Source organism: Trachypithecus francoisi, unplaced genomic scaffold (assembly GCF_009764315.1).
Source record: "Trachypithecus francoisi isolate TF-2019V2 unplaced genomic scaffold, Tfra_2.0 Lachesis_group0, whole genome shotgun sequence".
Classification (NCBI taxonomy): Eukaryota; Metazoa; Chordata; class Mammalia; order Primates; family Cercopithecidae; genus Trachypithecus; species Trachypithecus francoisi.
In genome coordinates, this window is record NW_022681453.1 from 133,012,538 (window position 1) to 133,029,511 (window position 16,974).

The 16,974-nt window shown below is 41.2% G+C and overlaps 1 protein-coding gene across 6 annotated transcripts in view; it reads right to left on the reverse strand.

The window, feature by feature from the left end:
- IGF2BP2 (insulin like growth factor 2 mRNA binding protein 2) overlaps nt 1-16,974 on the reverse strand; it is a 200,391-nt gene that overhangs the window by 24,199 nt on the left and 159,218 nt on the right. For 5 of the 6 annotated variants that reach the window (XM_033211950.1, XM_033211954.1, XM_033211952.1 and 2 more), the window contains 3 exons: nt 14,552-14,674; nt 14,055-14,190; nt 11,359-11,487 (listed from right to left, as the gene is read on the reverse strand). In XM_033211950.1, the coding sequence (XP_033067841.1) occupies nt 11,359-11,487; nt 14,055-14,190; nt 14,552-14,674 (388 nt within the window). The remainder of the gene's footprint in view (nt 1-11,358; nt 11,488-14,054; nt 14,191-14,551; nt 14,675-16,974) is intronic. The other variant, XM_033211951.1, reaches the window with a different exon arrangement.

Here is a 16,974-nt window from a genome sequence, read left to right on the forward strand (position 1 = left end):
GCCCACCCTGCAAGATAGTCCCCCATGAAGACGATTCCAACCGTGGTCAGACGTGGCCAAGGCTTGGAGTCTGGTGGCCCAGCTTTCATTTGAGGATCCCTGAGCAAATCTCACAGTGATGGCCATGCCTTCCATCCCCCGAATCTCCTGAAGGTTAGAACGTTGCCTTATGACCCAATAGGGACAAAATGAAACCGTTGCCCTTTTTGAGCTTGGAGCGAGAAGGCAGAGATGTGAACAACTTGAGGAGCTGTAGGTTACCAGCCACGCAGCCGGCGACAGAGCTCTATTTAACATGGCTGTGGTGCGAGCCTTGCTTTGACTTGGAAAGGGGCTGCAGCAGTCCCTCACGCCCACAAGAGGGCGCTATGAGATCAGCAGTCTCTTGGCAGCCTCAAGTTTTGCAGGAAGGTGGGTGAAGCAGTTTCTCTTGGCTCTGCTTCTTTCTTAAGGACCCCCTGGAAGGAATATCAGCTCCAGAGCTTTCTCTGCAGGTCCGTGTCCTGGGCCATGAAGAGTTGGGGAAGAATTCATGCAACTCCTCTCACAAAACTCTACTCTGGGAAAAGGGAATCGTTCCTTCAGGTCTCACCGCAGAAATAATTCCTTTGAACTATGACTTTCCATTTCCTTACAAAACTCATGTGAGGCCGGGAATAGACAAGCCACAGTGTAGCTCCTATTTGGGGTTCAAATACTTCTCACATAAATACTATCAAATTTAGACTTCCTAGGAACTCAGGGTAAGAAAGAGATCTTTAAAATTAGCTGTCAAAGGATAAAAAGGACAAATTCTCTTTTATTCATGAGTCACAGCTGGAAAATTGTCACAGGGAAAAAATCTTGAACTCTGCAATTAGGACCTTGTTTGTGGGTAAGGCTCTGCCATTGGCCCCTGTGTATAGAAGTTCATTTTTGGAGTCAGAAGATCTGAGTCTCTGAATCACTACCTCTGCAAGTTGGATAAAATTATTTAACCTTTCTGAGCCTTATCCACAAACAGACTCAAATAATATCTAGTTCTTATAGTATTGTTGTGAGGGTTTGTTCATTCATTCATTCAAAAGGCATCTGAGGCCGGGCCTGATAGCTCAAGCTTGTAATCCTAGCATTTCAGGAGGCTGAGGCGGGTGGATTATTTGAGGTTGGCAGTTCAAGACCAGCCAGGCCAACATGGCGAAACCCCATCTCTAGTAAAAATACAAAAATTAGCCAGGCATGGTGGTGGGCACCTGTAATTCCAGCTATTCAGAAGGCTGAGGCGGGAGAATCGCTTGAACCCAGAAGACAAGAGGTTTCAGTGAGCCGAGATCATGCCACTGCACTCCAGCCTGGGTGACAGAGTGAGACTCCATCTCAAAAAAAAAAAAAAAAAAAAGTCTTATCAGAGCGTACTTTCTAATGCCCATTCCCTTCCCATACTTTTTTTTTTTTTTTTTTAAAGACTGACTAGCTCTGTTGCCCAGGCTGGAGTGCAGTGGTATGATCTTGGCCCACTGCAAACTCTGCCTCCTGGGTTCATGCGATTCTCCTGCCTCAGCCTCCTGAGTAGCTGGGATTACAGGTACCCACCACCACGGCCAGCTAATTTTTGTATTTTTAGTAGAGACAGGATTTCACCATGTTGGCCAGGCTGGTCTCGAACTCCTGACCTCAGGCGATCCTCCCACCACGGCCTCCCAAAGTGCTGGGATTACAGGTGTGAGCCACTGCAGGTGGCTAATTGTTTTGCATTTTTAGTAGAGATAGGGTTTCACCATGTTGGTCAGGCTGATCTTGAACTCCTGACTTCAAATGATCCATCTGCCTCAGCCTCCCAAAGTGCTGGGATTACAGGAGTGAGTCACCATATCCGGCCCCATTCCCATACTTTCTATTAGGTGATGTCTACAGCCTCAAATGGAAGGGGGCTTTCAAATCTTGCTTATTTATAATGGTCAGAAAAAGTAACCTGGCAATGACTCAAATAACCATTTTAATAGGAAAGCAGGCTGTAGTCATCTGCCATCTGGTTCAAGGCCCCGAGGGATAGGGAGGTTGGTAGGGAACCCTGACCCTGACGTGGCCGTTAGACTCACTGTCCCAGTTCAAGAGTCTCACCTATTTTATGAGGGAGGAGCTACTTTATTTTTGAGTGTTCAAAAGCATTTTGGGGAGGGGGAAAGGAAGTGTGGTGGTGAAGGCACTCCTGCCAGGTGCGTCCTCACCCCCTCGCCCCCCACCCACTAACTGAGAGGCAGAGGGAGGTGGGTAATTATTATCCATAGGCTTGTTTCAAACTGTCAACTTCAGGAATACTAGTGTCTACCTTTTCTCTGAGTTTGACTCTTCTGGGGGGTAGGTACAGGAGTATATATCAAACACACTTGTGAAAATTAGAAAAGGGAGTTGTAAACAGCAGAGCCTCCTTTTCCTGGGAGAACCGCAGGGTTCAAGCTGCAACGTGTGACCATCTGATACACAATTTAGGTGATATTCTGAAGCATGAAGAAATCAGGGGGTGGGAAGAGTGGAGGGTGGGAAAGGGGAGTGCAGAGGGCAAGGACCAGGCATAGGAATTACGTTTCATTGATCTTTTGTATTGTATTTTTCATTCCAATTTCACTTATTGCCACCCTGATCTTTATTACTTCTTTTCTTCTACTAATTTTGCTGTTGATATGATGTATTATATTGATTGATTTGTATATGTCAAACCATCCTTGTATCCCAGGGATAAATCCCACTTGGTCATGATGAATGGTCTTTCTAATGTACTGCTGAATTCAGTTTGCTAGCATTTTAAGGTATATATATGAATTATGTTCAAATATTTAAATAGTTTTAGTGTGATAACAGAGTGATACCAGACTGCAAAGCTGGCAGGTGCTCCCTCTGGGCACCAGGGACATGGGCCTTAGGAAGGGGTGACGACTTGGCCAGAGGGTTCAGTGTTGTGGACATAGCTTTCTAAGATGCAGATGGTGCACTGCTCTATGCCAGCTTGTCAAAGTGTCTCCTTACATGGAGCTGCCTGTCCTGCTCTGTGTGTTCTCATGGGACAACCTTAGAAGCTGGAGGGAGCTAGGAAACGGTGAGCCAGCAAGAGGTAGAGCCAAGATGCTAACACAGATCTCTGTGTCTGCCTCTGCAACCCAAGATCTAAACCACTGCACTCACTGCTGAGCTCCCCTGGGACATTCTAACCTCACTGGTTCAGGTGGGGTCTGGGGAGCATGCTAAGAAAAAACTCCCCTTAGGATTGTAATTATGCTGTTGAGTGCATTTAATATATAAATGGACAATTAAAATCCATTAGACATATATAAAGAATCAGCAGCATGAAGGAGAGGGGCCCAGCTGCACAAGACAAGCGAATGACCCCAGTGAGTCAACGGAGGGAGAAGGGAGAGCTTTTTACAAAATTGTGCTTTGATCTCCTAGTGAGAGTCAAGAGGACAGTGCTTCAATAATTTGTATATAGACTGCTATGAGAAATGAACAATCAGAGAACCAGAGTGACCCTGGATATGAAAAACATGGTTAAGTAAAAACTCAGTAGAGGACATGTAAATAGTAGGGAAGACACTGCGGAAAAGCCCATCAGTGCACGGGGCTGTTAAACCACACAAAACCAAGACGAAGAGTGGGAAGTGGACAGACACAAAGAGTAGAGTGAGGTTTGCTATAACTCTCCTCTTCTGGGAGAACTCCAGAAGAAGAAAATAAAGTGGATGGCAGAGAAGCAACACTAAAATTAATTATGAAAGGAAAACATTCTCCTGAGCCAAAGAAAAACACAGATCTTTAGATCAAAGCATTCAGATTCAGATTCCTGAATTCCAAGGGTAAAGGCAAATTATTACAAAAGGCAAACAAACTTATAGACACCAGGGGGAAAAAAAAGGACAGGCGTGGTGTTGTGCACCTGTAGTCCCAGCTACTCAAGAAGCTGACGCAGGAGCATCGCTTGAGCCCAGAAGTTCGAGACTGCAGTGAGCTGGGATCACACCACTGCATTCCAACCTACTAGATGACAGACAGAGCAGGACCCTGTTTCTTTTAAAAAAAAAAAAAAAAAGAAGAAGAAGAAGGAAGAAGAAGAAAAGAAGAAGGAGGAAGGAAGGAAGGAAGGAAGGAAGGAAGGAAGGAAGGAAGGAAGGAAGGAAAGAAAGGAGGAGGAGGAGGAGGAGGAGATCTACAAAAGAAATAGTGCTAGAAGTAACATTTTTAGAGTTCTAAAGGAACTATGGGCTGGGCGTGGTGGCTCACGCCTGTAATCCCTGCACTTTGGGAGGCCAAGGCAGGCAGATCACTTGAGGTCAGGAATTCAAGATCAGCCTGGCTAAAATGGCAAAATCCCATCTCTGCCAAAAATAGAAGAATTAGCCAGGTGTGGGGGCACATGCCTGTAGTCCCAACTACTTGGAAGGCTGAGGCATGAGAATCACTTGAACCTGGGAGGTGGAGGTTGCAGTGAGCCAAGATTGCACCACCATACTTTAGCCTGGGTGACAGAGAGAGACTCTGTCTCTAGATAGATGATAGATACAGATTAGATAGATAGATACATACATACATACATACATACATACATATATACATACATACATAGACAGACAGATAGAGGAACTACGACCCAAGAATTTCTACCCAGAATTCATTCACATGTGAAGGAAAAAGAAGGGCATTTTCAGATACAGAAAAGGTTTAGGAATTATACTCGTGCTATTTCTGTTAAAACTTGTTTGAGAAAATACTCCAGACATTTAACAACAAAAAATTCAAATAAATAACTCAAAAAATTGATAGGGTGTGGAACACAAGAAGCTGTACTGCAGTGAGCAATGAAACCAGTAAAAGTTTAGTTAATTCTAAATAACTGGACTATATGGTTGTGTATTTATTAAGAAAGCAAGCTTAGGCCGGGCGTGGTGGCTCACACCTGTAATCACAGTATTTTGGGAGGCCGAGGCAGGTGGATCACCTGAGGTCAGGAGTTCGAGGCCAGCCTGGGCAACATGGTGAAATTCCATCTCTACTAAAAATACAAAAATGAGCCTAGCATGGTGGTGGGTGCCTGCAATCCCAGCTGGGAGGCTGAGGCAGGAGAATTGCTTAAACTCGGAGGCAGAGGTTACAGTGAGCCGAGATTGTGCCACTGCACTCTCGGCTGGGTGACACAGCAAGACTCCATCTCAATAACTAACTAACTAACTAATATATATATATATTTAAAAAAAAAAAACAAGAAATTAAGAGAAATAACCACAAGTTTGGATATTTAAAAGACAACAGTCTGTTTTGTATCACTTTATATCAATACACATAAAAAGAAAAATTAAGTGGAAAAAATTTATATTTTCATAGGAAAATATAAATGAACAAAATCAAGTTAAAAACTTAAAAAATAAAGTCAGATCTGTATCTCAGTATAAGTCAAGATAAATTCCCTATGAATTGCAGACATACACAATCCTCCAAAGCCAACAACTAAAAACTAGTGTAAGAAAACATGGGCCAGGTGTGGTGGCAAGTGCTTGTAGTCCCAGCTATTGAGGAGGCTAAGGCGGGAGGATTGTTTGAGCCCAGGAATTCGAGGCTGTAGCGTGCTATAATTGTGCATGTGAACAGTTACAGCACTCCAGCCTGGGCAACATAGCACAGTCTCTTACACAAAGAAAAAGAAAATACGGGAGAATATTTTATTTTTGCAGTCTTGGATGGGAGAAGGCTTTTTTCCTTAGCATGACGTCAAAGGTCAGAAACTCAAAAGAAAAATATCAATTATTTAACTACCTTAATTTTTAGGTTTTCTGCATGAATTCTGGTGGAGAGAAATCTGTGAATATTTAAAATACATATGCGCTTTGAAATAATAATTCCAGTCTTAGAGAATTTACTTTCAGATATACTCACACACTTGTGCAAAGATTTATGTAGAGGCACACCTCATTGTATTGTGTTTGGCTTTACTGCACCTTGCAGATAACTGTGTTTTCTACAAACTGGAAGGCTAGTGGCAACCCTATGTCACACAAGTCTATTGGTATCATTTCTCCAACAGTACATGCTCAACTTTGTGTTTCTGTGTCTGCATTTTTAAGCAATACTTTTAAATTAAGGCATGGATATTGTCTTCTCAGATATAATGCCATTACACACTTAACAGACTACAGTATAATGTAAACACAACTTTTATATGCACTGGGAAACAAACAAACAAAAAAAAGTGTAACTTGTTTTATCATGTTAATCACTTTACTATGGAGGCCTGGAAATGAATGCACAGTATCTTCAAGATACGCCTGTAAAGATATTCATTTTGACATTATCTGTAATACGAATAACTTGGAATCAACCCAAATGTGTAAAACTAGTGTGCTGGTTACAAAAATGATGATAAACTCATTTAATGGAATATTATGCAGCCATTAAATAAAACTAGGTCTAGCTATGGAAAGATGCCCCTAATATGTAAAAACAAAAGTTGTAATTCCCTGTGTACAGCATAATTTCATTTGTATTTTTTAATAATATGTTTGTATATATGCCAAGAAAACTTTTTTTAATGTGTAAACATAACTACTACTCTTCTAGGGAAGGGGTATTGCGTGAAATTTGGATGAAAGAAGAAAGGCTAAAGGGAAATGTTTACATTTAACGTCAAACAAAAGTTCACTCATTTGAGATATATATATATATATATATATAGTGAACTACATATATAGTTAAGTGGGAATTCTGTGTATGACAAAGTTGGCATTTTAAGTTGAACTATGAACTACTGTTCACTATAAATTAACATATATATAATATATACATATAATTATTTATGACATAAGACATCACAAATAAAGCAAAGAGAATATTTGTTGAAAATATTGGCTGGGCGCGGTGGCTCAAGCCTGTAATCCCAGCACTTTGGGAGGCCGAGACGGGCGGATCACAAGGTCAGGAGATCGAGACCATCCTGGCTAACACGGTGAAACCCCGTCTCTACTAAAAAAAAAACAAAAAACTAGCCGGGCGAGGTGGCGGGCGTCTGTAGTCCCAGCTACTCGGGAGGCTGAGGCAGGAGAATGGCATAAACCCGGGAGGCGGAGCGTGCAGTGAGCTGAGATCTGGCCACTGCACTCCACCCCGGGCGACAGAGCAAGACTCCGTCTCAAAAAAAAAAAATATTTACAACATGACAAGTGGTTAGCAGCCTTAATATGTAATTAGCTATGATAAATCATTAAGAAAAAGATGAAATAAAAAGATGATAATAGCAGCTATGATTTACATAGCAGTTACTGTATATAGGTTTTAACTTACTTAATTACCCTCATAACCATCCCCTAATGTAGGTACTATTATTTCTCCCAGATCTGAAGAGCTTAAGTCACTTGCTCAAAGTTAAAAACAGCAAGTGACAGTGTAGAAATTCAAATGCACACAGTCTGCTCTAGAACCTAAGTTATATTACTTCTCAATAGACTGAGGGGCCAAAAACACAGAAAGCAACTTATCAGAGAGAACAAAAATGGCCAATACAAAATTTTTCAGTCATATAATAAAAATTTTAAAAACTGCATATTTTAAAATATCAGACTGTGACGAATAATTGGGAGTGCTGGTATGGAAGAAAAAGTCCTGCTCTGTTACACATACTCTTGATGGGAATGAAAAGTAATATACCTTTTTTGTATCAAAATTATATACTATGTATCAGCATAGAAAATGTACACATTCTTTGATTCTATTTCCAGGAAATTATTCTGAGGAAATAATTGGATAAATGAATCAAGATGTATACACACAAGGATTTCCATTCCAGAGTGAAAATTTGGGGGAAAAACTATAAATCATGTATAAATACACACACACACACACACACACACACACACACACACGCACATACCTACACAGAAACACTACTTATATCTAGGTTAAGAAAAACTTGCACTTTCTGCATTTCTGTATTATTTGCTGCTTTATTTTTTTTTTTAGGATCAGAGAAATGTGTTTTTTTTTGGGGGGGAAATTCAAAAGTACATACTCCCTGCTTCTTAAATACTATCCACATATTACTTTTATAACCAGAAAAACAGTAAAAAAAAAAAAAAAAAAAAAAAGTGGTAAAGTTTTCATATACACACATATGTATTAAAAATTCCAGAGTTCGGAGACCAACCTAGGTGTGGATGAGCCAGTTATAAGGAGGGACACAGACTCCCTGACCTTTGAATGCTAAAAGCAAAAGTATTAGAGCTTTGTGATATATAAAAGCAACCAAGAAATATCTTGGTTCCTTGAAATCTGAATGCCTATGTGACAGGAAAACAATACTGTCAGTATTTAAAGTGTCTCCACCACCCTATGCTACTGTTCTCAGGAGTCCTGGGCCCACCAGGGAAGCCTACAAGCCTGCGGTGTGGACTTCCCAGGTATTGCTCCAGGAATAGCCTAGGTCCTGCACAGGTGGGCAGTGAGGGCCATCTCTCACTGTTGACGTTGGACCTGCACTTCTGCAGCTGCATGAAGGAGTTGTCTGCAGAAGCCATCATGTCTCAGACAGTCAGGGCAACTGGATTAGAATCTACTCTAATACTGACCCATGGGATCAAGATCCGAATTACCTGGTTGTTTTTGTTTTGTTTTTAGTTTAACAATTTTTAATTTAAAACCTATTTTATAAATAACAGGAACCACATATTTTAGCAAAATGGTTATTCTATTATTTTAGTAAAAATCTGAGATGTGGCCGGGCGCGGTGGCTCAAGCCTGTAATCCCAGCACTTTGGGAGGCTGAGACGGGCGGATCACGAGGTCAGGAGATCGAGACCATCCTGGCTAATACGGTGAAACCCCGTCTCTACTAAGAAAAATACAAAAAACTAGCCGGGCGACGAGGCGGGCGCCTGTAGTCCCAGCTACTCGGGAGGCTGAGACAGGAGAATGGCGTGAACCCGGGAGGCGGAGCTTGCAGTGAGCTGAGAGCCGGCCACTGCACTCCAGCCTGGGCGGCAGAGCAAGACTCCGTCTCAAAAAAAAAAAAAAAAAAAAAAAAAAAAATCTGAGATGCAAAGGAAGCTTTCCAACTGGCAAAACCTATTTTCAAGTTTAGAAAATATTCTGCTATCAAAAGAAAAATTACCTCCTTGTTAAATTTAGTTCAGGGGTCAGCAAACTTTTTCTGTAAAGAAGCAAATCATAAATATTTTAGGCTTTGTGGCTCATGTGCTCTATATGCATCTACTCAGCTCTGCCACTACAGGGGGAAAGCAGGAATAGATAATATGTATATAAACGACCGTGGCTGTGTCCCCTAAAAACCTTTATTGATGAAAATAAATGGTGAGCTAGATTTGGTCCTCAGGTTGTAGCATGCTGACTCCTACATTTGAGATTACCAATTTTATTTTATTTATTTATTTATTTATTTATTTTTGAGATGAAGTCTCACACTGTCGCCCAGGCTGGAGTGCAGTGGCAGGATCTCAGCTCACCGCAACCTCCACCTCCCGGGTTCAAGTGATTCTCCTTGCCTCAGCCTCCCAAGTAGCTGGGATTACAGACATGCACCACCACACCTGGCTAATTTTTGTAGTTTTAGTAAAGACGTTTCACCATGCCAGCTAGGTTGGTCTTGAACTCCCGACCTCAGGTGATCTGCCTACCTCAGCCTCCCAAAGTGCTGGGATTACAGGTGTGAGCCATCATGCCTGGCCTAGATTACCAATTTTAGAATTGGTCTAATTTATTATGCCCTTTTTCTCTCCCCACTTAAATTACCTATACTGAGAGGGTAGCCTAACGTTTGAGGTTATCTTCTGTGGGGCTGTATGTACAGCCTCTCTCCCAAGAAATGATACGTGCCTCAATGCCACTTAATTGTAACTCACTGGGCCATTCTCAGATCTGACAGCAAAAATATGGGGATGTGAAACTCTCAAGCTATTCTTACTGCTTGGCACAGCCATGTGACTGACAGCTGCCACAATCCCTCATACTGCATCTTTATGCTGCTCAACACACAACGCTCAGTGTCAGTCCCCTCCTTCAGTTTAAGGGGAAATGGATTTAACTAAAGAGATGGTATGGAGAGATTTAGAAATGACTCAGGGTGCCGGGTGCAGTGGCTCACGCCTGTAATCCCAGCACTTTGGGAGGCCGAGGCAGGCAAATCACAAGGTCAGGAGATCGAGACCATCCTGGCCAACATGGTGAAACCCCTTCTCTACTAAAATTAGGTGGGTGTGGTGGTACGTGCCTGTAATCCCAGCTACTTGGGAGGCTGAGGCACAAGAATCACCTGAACCCAAGGGCAGAGGCTGCAGTGAGCCAAGATTGCGCCATTGCATTCCAGCCTAGCGGCAGAGCAAGACTCCACCTCAAAAAAAAAAAAAAAAAAAGACTCAGAACAGTCATATATAAGCAGGAATGCAGAATGTGTGTATATATGTGACTGAGGATGTGGGTGTCAGTGTGTGTCCGCATTTTGTTGGCAGGATGGCACAGGGGATTCATCCTGTCTCTCTACTGATAACCCAAAAAACTACTGGGAATTCACACAATGGAACGCCTACCCCAGAAAGCACTTCTCAAAAGAACGGAATGGCTGAGGCAATGTTCACCCACCCAATTCTTCCCATTTAAACAGCATAAACATTGGGGGAAAGAAAGTTTGCTTTAAAAATAAGCAGTCTGTGTACAGAAAAATTAGGAATCAAAAAAAGCTATCAAGCATCCTGAGCCCCAATTTGATAATGCATTAATCTTGAATAATGCTTGTGAATGAAAGCAGTAAGTAAAACACTCATAAAATTCACATTTCTTCTGTTGTGAACAAATACTTATTGAGAACTTACTAAATACCAGGCATTGTGCTAAGTGTTTAGATATAAACAATGTATGTAATATTTTCTTTTAAAAATTGCCTATTAATAAAACAATACATTTGACTTATAAACATAGGTAGAAACTGCACGTGTATGTATGTAGATATATATATCTCTCTCTCTAAGAATCATCCAGGTACCCTATATATTTTAACAAATGACCAACACTCATGAAATGTTCTTATTTGAGCTAACAAGTCCTTTTTTGATAATAAATTAGCTTCTAGTTGATGAATTTGCTGTGAGTTTCTTTCTTTGCTAGTTGTGACATACTATATTTAAGAACATGTGTTTAGAGGATGGTTTAATATTAAGTTAGTTGCCCATTAGGAAGAAGTCCGAAGAAATGTTGAGTTCAACCTACATTGGATTCATCTATACTAGAGCATGGCCTTTAAATGAAAGCTTCCGTTCTGATTCCACATAGCAGAGTCATGCTGCTGCCTGGAGGTGCCCAGCGCATAAGCAAACCTCCACAAGCTGAGCTACTTACAGCGAAGGGGTGGTAGGGGGCAGCGGGGGGAGCTCCGCGGGGCCCTGCTGGTGGAGATAGCACGGACAGTCCTGTTGAAAAGATGCCAAGTGCGCTGAGGTTCAACCCTGGGATCAGATTGGCTTGTTGCTGGGAATAGAAATGGAGAAAAAAGATGAAGGGAGGAGACCAGAGAGGCCCGCACGCCTGGGTCAACCTCCCTCTCTTGTCTGAATGGCACCAGCGTCTCCCAATCAGCTCTGCCCAGGCTCTTCCTACCCTGTATCAGAGGTGGGTGCCACATCTCAACCTGACCATGGTGTTCCTTCAAGGCTTCTCTGCCACCCTTGGGCATGTCTACATATCTTATCATGGAAAATGAGGCTCTTCCTGGGGATGGCAGCCACCTTGCCAGCCTCACTCCTGCTAACCCTTCGTCTCCAACCTGGGAAGTCCTGTTCCCTAAATACCTCTGAGCCCCTGCACATGGTATTTATTTCCTAGGTAAGGAAGTGCTTTTCTCCCTTCCCACCTGGCTAAGTCCTACTGACTTGCAGGTTTCACTTGAGCAGAGATGACCCTTCATGCAGGAAGCTTTCTTTCATCCCAAAGCTCAGCTCGAATGCCCTGTCTGGACTCCTGTTTCCCTATGACAGCACTCATTACGTGGTATGTGAATAGCCTGTTTAGTTACCTCTTCCCCTTTTAGTCCAGAATTTCCTTGCAGACAGAGACTGTCTTACGTAGTGTTGTGTTCTCAGTGCCTGGTACATAGTAAGTACTCGATAAATATTCGTTGAATGACTGTTTAAAACAAATTGGATTAACAGTGTTTTCCAACTCTATCCATGGAAAGATCAGATCCTTCACATGATGTAAAGTCCCACATATGTAAACTCCATTATCCAGCCTTGGGATGGTTTACAACTTTGTCCCTTTGCTATTTAGTTGTTGGCTTTGTGATCATCTTGCTTGCTTATTTTACATTTCTACATGGGGATGGTCACACAGGCTGGGGGGTGGGTTTTAACCATACAGGTCTTCAGAGGCAGAGGAACGTGGTCACCCATTCCCTGAACATGAAGCAATTTCCTAACATTTTCTATTTTCTCATTTTTGGCTACATTCACTCTGTAACTTGCCTTTTTTTTAAGAACGTTTGGAATAGCAGGGCTCATATCCTTCGTCTTTACCTCATTTTGTCTATAAGATGTGGTAATTTTGTTATTCACCTACCAGTGCGTGACTTTGGCACAGACACGAATGAACCTAAGTGGTAAGCTCAGGTGAAGATGTATGAATCACTCAGACCCTTCTGTAGCTTTTCCAGGTGTTCACAGAAAGAGATGTTTATCATAAGATGTCAAGAACCCACAGGAAGAAAATGAGATTGTCAGATGATACTTCCACAAATATATCCAAACATCGGGAGAAGACCACACTGCAGTCTCCTGCTCTAGCTCTTCTCATCACGCCCCATATTATCATGTGATGTGGGCTGCTAAGGTGGGGGTTGAGGTGAGGTGGGGACAGATTCCTGGCTGCAGTAGAGGGTACAGCGGAAAGTGCTGCAGTGAGGGACTTGGGTTTAACCTATAGAGTGCTTTGTCCACATTTATTTCTCTAGGAAATATTATCAGGTCTGAGATTTGCTTCAAGGTCATCCAACCGGTATGAACAGTGGATGTGGATGAGGGTTTAGAGGAAACAAAACAGACAGTGAGTTGATAACTGCAAAAGGTGGATTATGGGTATATGAGGGCTTATTGGAGCATCCTTTTCACTTCTGTATATGTCCGAAAAATCTAATTAAAAAGTGAACAAATTTACTCCTCTGAGCTGAGCTGGACTTTTGCTGATGGCCAAATATTTTAAAGGTTTTTTTTTTTTTTTGAATGCCGGATCGGCGTCTCCCCATTAAGAGTAAAAATTAGGTAGCAATCACAGGAAGGACAAACCTAATTGAGTCTGCTACAAATATACAGTAAAGGCTCAAGTGGTCGACAACATTCATCAGACAATCTAAAAGTGCGCATCAGCAAGCAAGGGAGGAAAATCAGAAGTTAACTTTAAAACATGCGTTTTTAAAATTTAAAAAGTAACAGGACAATATTACATAAGGTTCAGAAGGCTACATACATGGAAAAAAATCCCACTTTTCTAACATGCCAGCTATTTTCATTTTTGTATGTAGCCTTCCAGTCATTCTGATCCATGTTATTTTACATAATTGTAACTTTAGTTACATACATTTATATTTTGCTTTTCTTATTTATTTATTTAGAGATGGGGTCTCACTCTGTTGCCCAGGCTGGAGTGCAGTGGCATAATGCCCACTCACTGCAGCCTCAACCCCCAGGACTCAAGTGCTCCTCCTGCCTCAGCCTCTTGAGTAGCTGGGACTACAGATGCATGCCACCACACAGAGTCATTCTTGCTTTTCTTAATAAACATTATATCATAAGCTTTTCCTTATGTCAGTCTTCAAAGTTATAATTTTAATGTCTTCACATGATGTTGTCCCCTGCACTTATCATAATTTACTAGTTGGTTTCCTGATGATTTTAATGCCTTTATCTTAGGAAGTCAGGAAAAATTCTGCATACCTATCCTAAGGCACTTCCTGATTAGCTGAATGACAATTATTCTTGAGAGCCTCGAGCACTACCTGAAAACACATGTGAAAACCAGCAGAGAAGAAAGCATTAGGGACTTACATTAACAGCCAGCATATCATTTTCAAAGGCCTCACGCAGCTTCTTCATAATCTCTATCTCAGCACTGGCACAGGCCTCAACTGTGCCCTTCACAGTGATGGTTCTTTCCGGGTTGTATATGCTCAAATCCTGCAAACTGACCCGTAAGAGGAAAAGACAAACTTTGTTTTCAACAGGAAAAATAACATGCCAAAAAAACAAAAAAATCACAAACAAGTTTTGGCGGAGGGGGGAGGCTCAATTCTCTCACAATACGCTGTGGTGTAGAACCCCTGCCGTCTTATTTTAAATCTTACTCGTGATTTAGATAACATCCATAGTGAAAAATATCTACCTGGTAAGTATTTACATATTTTTTTAAAAAAATGATGATGGAGATAATTGTATCACTTATGATTATATTCCCATTTTTGGGAAAAGCAGGTGAATGAACTAGACCTATCGAAATGCTCAGGTGTTCCATTATTGGGCATGATTAATCTGAATAAGTGGCTTACGATGAGATTGTTATCTTGGTCCCTGTTTCATGTTCAATTTTCTTCAAATTTCTGCCTTCTTTTCCAATCAGTCTTCCAACCAAGCCATTGTGGGCCAAGATTTTCAGAGGAATCTCTTCGGCTCTAAAAAAGACAAGCAACAAGTGAACACTTTAAGATAGGTATAATGGTTGTCTCCCAGAAACCATTACCTTGCTTTTTTCTTACAAATGGAAGACATTTTGTTCAGGTACCAAGTGACGATGGGATTTAGGAGAGGTCAGGTCCCTTACCAACCCCAGCTCATGAATTTTGATTAACATAAGCCAAACCATGGTAATTCTACTCCCTTATAGTAACTGGTAGGAAGTGGATCCATGAAGCTGATCTGGCCAATGAGGGTATTACAAAAACTCTATTGGGTGAAGAATGTTCTCCTTGCTCTTAAAAAAAGGTACAAGGGAGAGTGACGTTAGCGAGATGACAGACGAGGAAGCCACAGATCTCTTTCCCCCTCACAGACACCTCAAATTAACAAGAGATAGACCAGAATGCTTCTGTGAGGACTCTAATGATCAGCTGAGAAGCTACAATATGAAGTCCACTGTCAACTAAGAAGGCATTCCAGGCTGGGCACTGTGGTTCACGCCTGTAATTCCAGCACTTTGGGAGGCCAAGGTGGGCAATTGCCTAAGCGCCAGAGTTCGAGACCAGCCTTGGCAACATAGGGAAACACCATCCCTACTAAAAACACAAAATTAGCCAGGCATAGTGGTGCATGCCTGTAGTCCTAGCTACTTGGGAGGCTGAGGTGGGATTGCTTGAGTCAGGGAGGCCAAAGCTACCATGAACCATGATCACACACCACTGCATCCAGCCTGGACTACAGAGCAAGACCCTGTCTAAAAACAACAACTATACACACACACACACACACACATACCATATATAGATATAGACATATACAATGTCTTCACATGATGTTGTCCAGTGCACTTATCATAATTTACTAGTGGGTTTCCTGAAAAAAAAATATAATATTATATAAATATATTATATATTTATATAATATATATTATATAATATATAATATAATTATATAATATATATTATATAAATATATAATATATAATATATATATATATATATTATATAATATATAATATAATTATATAATATATAATATAATATATAATATAATTATATAATATATATATAATATAAATAAATAAATAAATATATATATATATTTTTTTTTTTTTTTCCCAGCAAAAAAGGTAAGAACATTCACAGTGTTTTCAAGGCCCCATCCCCTACATGGCATACTGAAGAGCAAAGGGGAGGAAACCCTAAAGGCTGGGCTTCTCCTTTGGGACAGAAACAAAGACTAGATTATGCATACAACATTTTGGCTTGTCTGGAAGGTGCCAGAAAAACTAGTTTTTGTGTCACTGACTCAGAGCACTGACAGGATCAACATCAGAGTTCAGAAGCTGCTGAAAGCAGAGGCAAGCAGCATTCAAGAACTGCAGTTCTACAGTCAGACACCAGAGGGATCAAGAGATTAGAAAAGTTTTGAGAGGTCCTAGAACCTCTAGCTAGGCTGATTTCAGGTCTTCCACTGCCCAAAGCCAGTACACAGAGACCGTGAGGGTGGTTGTTTTTTCAAATTTCCAAATCCCAACAAAAAAATTTACTAGGCATACAAAGAAACAGAGAAACATGACCCAATCAAGGGACCAAAATAAAACTCCCAAAAACTGACTCTAAAGAATACAGATCTACATGCTCCCTGACCAATAATTAAAAATAATTGTAAAGATGCTCAATGAGTATTTTTAGTAGGGACTAAAAATAGTCCCTACTATACTGCCGAGGCTGATCTCGAACTCTGGGGCTTAGGCAATTGCCCACCTTGGCCTCCCAAAGTGCTCGAATTACAGGCGTGAACCACGGCCCCAGCCTGGAATTCCTTCTTGTTTACAGTGGACTTCATATTATAGCGTCTCAGCTGATCTTTAGAGTCCTCACAGAAGCATTCTGGTCTATCTCTTGTTAATTTGAGGTGTCTGTGAGGGGGAAAGAGATCTGTGGCTTCCTTGTCTGTCATCTCGCTAACGTCACTCTCCCTTGTACCTTTTTTTAAGAGCAAGGAGAACATTCTTCACCCAATAGAGTTCTTGTACTGAGCTAAACAAGAACACAGATAGATAACTAAATAAAGTTGGAAAAATTATGCATGAACAAAATGAGAATATCAACAAAGAGACAGAAACTATAAAAAAGAACCTAACAAATTCTGGAGCTGAAAAATACAACTGAACAGAAAAATTTGTTAGACGAGTTCAACAGCAGACTTGACCAGGCAGAGGAAAGGACCAGCAAATTTGAATACAGGTCATTTGAAGTCTTCAAGTCAGAGGATTAAAATAAATAAATACAGT